Source organism: Vombatus ursinus, unplaced genomic scaffold (genome assembly GCF_900497805.2).
Source record: "Vombatus ursinus unplaced genomic scaffold, bare-nosed wombat genome assembly UNPS02010394.1, whole genome shotgun sequence".
Taxonomy (NCBI): Eukaryota; Metazoa; Chordata; class Mammalia; order Diprotodontia; family Vombatidae; genus Vombatus; species Vombatus ursinus.
The window spans coordinates 684,763-691,467 of NW_020950172.1; the positions used below are offsets into that span (position 1 = coordinate 684,763).

The 6,705-nt window shown below is 48.9% G+C and overlaps 1 protein-coding gene across 2 annotated transcripts in view; it reads left to right on the forward strand.

Moving 5' to 3' along the window:
* The window catches only part of UPK3A (uroplakin 3A), a 7,290-nt gene extending 1,120 nt beyond the window's left edge, over positions 1-6,170 (forward strand). The window contains exons 3-6 of one of the 2 annotated variants that reach the window (XM_027854377.1): positions 1,705-1,984; positions 3,550-3,632; positions 5,035-5,167; positions 5,945-6,170. In XM_027854377.1, the coding sequence (XP_027710178.1) occupies positions 1,705-1,984; positions 3,550-3,632; positions 5,035-5,167; positions 5,945-6,104 (656 nt within the window). In that variant the 3' untranslated portion in view covers positions 6,105-6,170. The remainder of the gene's footprint in view (positions 1-1,704; positions 1,985-3,549; positions 3,633-5,034; positions 5,168-5,944) is intronic. The other variant, XM_027854376.1, reaches the window with a different exon arrangement.
* Positions 6,171-6,705: the final 535 nt, after the last annotated feature.

The window sequence follows — 6,705 nt, forward strand, 5'->3', positions numbered from 1 at the left end:
TAGCCCAGGCTCCTCCCAGAAGAAAGGGAAGGAGGATGGGATAGCCCAGGCTCCTCCCAGAAGAAAGGAGAGAAGCATGGGATAGCTCAAGTTCAGGACCTCTGAGGCCCCAGGAAGCTGGGCTCAAGAGGTATAGACAGGCATTCAAGAGGCCAAGGTATCTCCCCCAGGGGGTTGGCTCTGGACATCTAGGTAAGGACCAGAGGCTCTCCCTGGGCTAGCATCCACTCCTGGTTAATTATTAGTAATAAGTATCATTTAGCCTCCTCTAAAAGCAGTCCAGAGATCACTACCTCCCAAGGCATGCCATGCCACCTTTGCCCAGACCCTGTTATGCATTCCTTACTAAAAATTAGTATTGTTGCAACTTCTATCCATCATGGAGGTGGGGTTAGACTAGATGCTTTCAAGTGCTTTAGGGGTTGTCATGGTGAAGAAGGATTCATCTTGTTCAGCTCAGCCCCATTTAGCAGGACTGGGAGCAGTGTGGGAAGACCTGGGGAGCAAGAATCCTTCCTAACCATCAGGGCTGGGTGAACATGGGGTGGCCTCAGGAAGTAATGAGTTTTTCATCCCTGGAGGTATTCAAGCACAGACTGGAGTCCAGATCTTACCTCTGACACTCACGAGCTGTATGGCTCTGGGTAGGCTATTGAGGACCAGAGTGTCACAGATTTAGAGCTGGGAGGGACCTCAGAGGCCTAGACTCAGAGAGTTGAAGTGACCTGGGCCACGTAGCTAGCCAGGGTGTGAGGCAAGATTTGATGTTGAGTCTCACTGGCCTCAGGCAGCTGGTGGTACAGAGGACAGAACACAGGGCCTAGAGTCAGGTCATCTGAGTTTGACTCCTGCCTCAGACACTTGCTAGCTGTATGCCCCTAGGCAAGTCTCTTGACCTCTATTCACCTCTGTTTCCTTAACTGTGAAATGGGAATAATGATAGCACCTACTTCTCAGGGTTGTGTTAAAGACCAAAGGAGAACATATTTGTAAAAAGCATCTAGCACAGGGCTTGGCACGTAGGAGGTGCTTTACAAATCTTCCCTTCTGTCTCATCCCAGGCCGAGGCTCTACCTGCTGCTCCCTTAAACTCTGTGTGCCTCCGTTTCCCCAACTGTAAAACGAGGATAATGATAGACCCTACTTCTCAGGGTGCACAGTGCACAGCACAAAGTGGGTGCTGTTTAAATGCTTCTTTCCTTCCAGGCTCAGGGCTCTCTCCACGGTCCCCTTAACCTCTGCTGGCCTCCATTTCATAGAATCATAGGTTACAGGCTTAGATTTTGAGGCCTTCAAGTCCAACCCCATCATTTTACAGTGGAGGAAACTGAGGCCTGGGCCTATTTGATGACTGGCCCAGGGTCATGCCCAATAGGTGCCAGTGGCTGGAGGCAGTCAGCTTTTTTTCCACTTTCTTTTTGCTGGGGGCATGGGAGGGAGGGGGAAGATCTACAGGGGCAGGGGTCATACCTGCCTTGCAGGACTGCATGAAGATGGTAGAAGACACGGTGCATTTATAAAATGCCTCGTAAATGCCAGCAATTGCACGGTGCTTGTGCTGTGATTAATCTCAGCCTGTCTTGCTCTCCCAGTCCTGGCACTGAGGGAGGACGGAGGTGGTGCTCCCAGAGGTGGCTGCTATCCACATGGAAGGTGCTGATCATGACACTAATGACGGACCTCCCACCGGGTTCTGCCTTTCAGGGAGCATTCGACATGCGGCTGTCAAGGACAACCGCAGCTTCCCAATCAACAGCACATTCCAGGAGACGGCGGGGGGTCAGAAAGCACCATACAAGGCCACCTCCTTCATCCTGCCCCCGTGTGGTGACCTGCCCAACCTGGACGAGGCTGGGGACGTGAACAAGGCTGCTGAGATCTTGAGCGCCTACCTGGTCAGGGTTGGAGACGATGGCTACTGCTTAGTGGACCCCAACTTTGAGGGTACCTGCAACCCCCCTCTCATGAGGGCCACAGAATACAGGTGGGTAGGCTTCCCTTTCCCATGGAGCCCCTACTTCAGAATCATGGGATGTTAGAACTGCAAGGCCCTCTCAAGCCATCTGGGACAACCCATACCTGACCGAGAATCCCCCTGACAGCAAGTCCCCCAACCTCTGGCAGAAGACCTCCAGCAAGGGGGCCCTCACTGCCCCCTGAGGTGAGCCACTCTATGCCAGGACCGTTCTGCTTATTCAAATTTTTTCCTTACATTGAACCCAACTCTGTCTCCATGAAACTTCCCCCCAGTTCTCCTGGTTTGGACCTCAGAAATCAAGCAAAACAAGGAGGGAATTCCATCTAATTCATCACGTATTTCTTTTTCTCTTTTTTTTTAAAACAATTTACTTATTAATTTTTAGTTTTCAACATTCACTTCCATAAGATTTTGAGTTTTAAATTTTATCTCCCTCCCTCCCTTCCCCCCTCCCCAGATGGTGTGCAATCTGATATAGGCTCTGCTTATACATTCATATTAAGCATAGTTTCCCATTAGTCATGATGTAAAGAAGAATTAGAACCAATGGGAGGGACCACAAGAAAGAAGAATCAAAACAAAACAACAAAAGAAAAGGAGAACAAATAGTCTGCTTCCATCTGCATTCAGACTCCATAGGTCTTTCTCTGGATGTGGGTAGCATTTTCCTTCATGAATCTTTTGGAGATATCTTAGATCCTTGCATTGTTAAGAAGAGATAAGTCTACCAAAGTTAGTCATCAAATAATGTGACTGTTACTGTGTACAATGTTCTCCTGGTTCTGCTCCTTTCACTCTGCATCAGTCCATACAAGTTTTTCCAGGTTTTTCTGAAGTCAGCCTGTTCATTTCTTACAGCACAGTAGTATTCCATTACATTCATATACCACAACTTGCTCAGCCATTCCCCAACTGATGGGCATCCCCTCAACTTCCAATTCTTTGCCACCACAGAAAGAGTTACTATAAATATTTTTGTACATGTGGGTGCTTTTCCCATTTGTATGATCTCTTTGGGGTACAGCCCTAGAAGTGCTATTGCTGGGTCAAAGGGTATACACATTTTTATAGCCCTTCCGGCATAGTTCCAAATTACTCTCCAAAATGGTTGGATCATTTCACAACTCCATCAACAATGCACTAGTGTTCCAATTTTCCCATATCTTCTCCAACATTGGTCATGTTCCTGTTTTGTCATGTTGGCCAACCTGATAGGTGTGGTGTAGTACCTCAGAGTTGTTTTGATTTGCATTTCTCTGATCAATAGTGATTTGGAGCATTTTTTCATATGACTATAGTTAGCTTTAACTTCTTCATCCATCCTCTGTTCTAAGGCCCCTCCAAGCTCTGATATTCCCTGTTCTAAGGCTCCTCCCAGCTCTGACATCCCCTGTTCTAAGGCCCCTCCCAGCTCTGACATTCCCTGTTCTCAGGCCCCTCCCAGCTCTGACATTCCCTGTTCTAAAGCCCCTTCCAGTCCTGAGGTTCCCTGTTCTAAGCTCCCTTCCAAATCTTCTTCTGTCAATGCCCCCATTCTCCTTCAGGACACCTCCTATTCTTTCTCCTTTCAGGTTTAAATATGTCTTGGTAAATACATCGAGTGGTTTTGTGGAGGATCAAACCCTTTGGTCGCAGCCAATTCGGACCAATCAGAGTAAGTGCCAAGAAGGACCTGGGGTGGGGTCAGTTGAGGTAATGGGGTGAGGATGAGCACATCCCCACTCCCATGGCTCTCTAAGGTCTAGACAAGCTCCTGCCTCATCATCCTCTGCATCAGGCAGTGCCAGGAGGAGCCTGGGGTGACACCAGATGGAAAGGGCAGAACCTGGATCCTTCCATCTTCTGGTCTCCCGCCCCAGGCTTGCTTCTCATGGGCCTCAGGTCACTCTCTTGGGTGCCTGTTAGCTGAGGTGGGGTTGCTGCTCAGGCTGGCCCCAGGCGATGGATGATGGGGGGAGGCCATCCTTGCGGTCCGTGTTGGGCTGAAGGCTTCCTTCCTACCTCTGGCCCCTGGGGAATTGGTTCAAATGTGGCTTCTCAGGGTCAGAGGATCATTGGAGTGGGCAGCATGAGAGATCTAGAGCTACACAAAACCTCAAGGCCACCAGTCCAACCTCCTCAGCTGGGCGGGGGAGGACGTGGAAGCCCAGGGGATGGACAGACCTTGCCCAAGGCCCCAGGTAGTAAGCATCAGAGGAGGCCCCTGATTCTCTCCCCTTCCCGTTGCCTCCTGGGAGTCAGGAGGACCTGAGTTCAAATGCGACCTCAGACTCTCGACACTCACTAGCTGTGTGACCCTGGGCAAGTCACTTAACCCTGATTGCCTCACAAAAAAAAAAAAAAGCTTTTTCTTCTGTCTTTTATGTGAGATAATTTTCCTCATTCTACCTCTCCCTTTCTCCTCCCAGTACATTCCTCTCTCACCCCTTAATTTAATTTTATTTTTTAGTTATCATCCCTTCATATTCAACTCACCCTGTGCCCTCTGTCTATAAATATTCCCTCCAACTACCCTAATACTGAGAAAGGTCTCATGAGTTACAAATATCATCTTTCCATGCAGGAATGTAAACAGTTCAACTCTAATAAGTCCCTTATGATTTCTCTTTGCTGTTTACCTTTTCAGGCTTCACTTGAGTCTTGTATTTGAAAGTCAAATTTTCTATTCAGCTCTGGTCTTTTCACCAAGAATAAGTGAAAGTCCTCTATTTCACAGAAGGTCTTCCTATTTTTTGTTCAGTAGAAAGAGTTCTGGCCTGAGAATAGGTGACAGCCTCTCTCTGTGCCTTGGTTTCTCCATCTTTACTAACAGGAGTGTATCAGAGATGAGATGGATGAGATGAGGAGAGACGGGAGGTGGACAGCCTGCCAATATGGCAGCCCCGGAGGGCCAGTGTTTCCAGAACCACAGCCTGTCAGAGCTGAGAGGGCCTCTTTTGGCTGAGGCACAGGAGAGGAAGGGCGGTGGGTGGACCAGGACCCTCAGAGCATTGCTGTTCCATGACTTAAGCTAGGTCCTTCATCCCTGCCTCCCTCCCCTGTGTCTCCTCTTCCAGTTTCCACATACTTGGAGATTGACACGTGGCCGGGCAGAAGGAGCGGGGCCATGATCGTCATCACCTCCATCCTGAGCACACTGGTGTTCATCCTGCTGCTGGGCTTTGTGGCAGCTGTCATCTTCAGCTTTGTGTAAGGAGCTGCGGCCTTGGGGAGATGAGACCCACCCTGGGGCCAGAGGGGCTTCCCTGGGGCAATTCTCTTGCCAGGCTGGGTCAGAGGGCTGGTCCTGTGCAGAGCAGTGCAGCCCCACTGGGTTTCTGGGACCCCTTTCTGCCCCAGTATCTCAGGTGACGAGAATGTTCTGGTGAGGAAAGGTCAGGGACCAATAACCTAGGCCCCTTGTGTTACGTGGCCCTGTCCGCAGCTATCATACAACTGGGTGTCTTAGACCTTTAGGCAGTAGTGGGTTGGCTGCATCCTTCAGCCTCCAGCTGGCTCTGCCACTGACTTGCCTTGGTTTTACCAGCTACAACATGGAAATGAGAATCTGTCCAGCCACCCTCATGGAGTTATTATGGGGCTCACATGCGCTAAGCAATGCGGACGTCTTATCTGTGTGAAAAGAGCTGCTGGGGCAGTAAGGAGGCCCAAATCAGTGGAGCAGGGCTGAGAGGGGAGTGGGGGTGGGGAGGACCACCCACAGGACCCTGGAGGGAAACAAGAGTCCAGGGCTGGGCCTGGGGAGAATGGCCCGAGGCAGGGTGGCCCTACACTCCGGTAGTTTCCTGTTTTAATTCATTCTTCTTGCTAGCTCAGGTTTGATTCTGCTGTTTCCATATCACTGAAGATCAGCAAACCCTCTTTTAACTTGGTACCCTGGGACGAAGCCCTCATTACCCCAGCCTAGTTATGGCTGCCATTTACTTCTGTATTTGTCTATCTCTCTCCCCGATCTCTTTTGCTTAGGAGTATGGGAAGCTCAGACTTAGAGACACAGCATGAATCTCAAATCAGCCAGGAGGTGGTTCCGAAAGCCCAGGGAACCTTAGAGCCTTCCTACTCTTCCGTGAACCGGAGGCAATCTCTGGACCAAGCCGAGGTCTACACCAGCAAGCTCCAGGACTGAGAGATCGACCAGTCAAACTCCTGGCACAGAGTGTGTGTGTGTGTATGAGGATGTATATGTGTGTAAGTGTGGGTATATGTGTATGTGTATGTAAGTGTAAGTAGGGTGGGTACATGTATATGTATGAGAGTGTGTGTGTAAATGTGAATGTGAGAGTGGGTGGGTATATGTGAGTGTGTATGAGTGTGTAAAAGTGTATGTATATAAGTGTGAGTGGGGTGGGTATATGTATGTGAGTATATGTATATTTATGAGAATGTGTGTGTGAATGTATGTATGTGACTGGGTGGGTATATGTGAGTGTGTGCATGAGTATGTGTAAAAGTGTGTGTGTGTGTGTCAGTATGAATGTATGCGAGTGTGTGTGTATGTATATGAATGTGTGAGAATGTATATATGTCTATAAAAGTGTGAGTGGGCAGGTAGGTAGGTATATGCATGTGAATATATGTGTATCTGTGAGTATATGTATGAGTGTGTGTGTAAGTGTAAGTGGGCAGGTAGGTACATGTGTGTGAATATGTGAATATTTGTGAGTGTATGTATGCATGTGTATATGTAAGGAGGTATGTGTGTGTGTGACTGTGTGTAAATGTGTGTA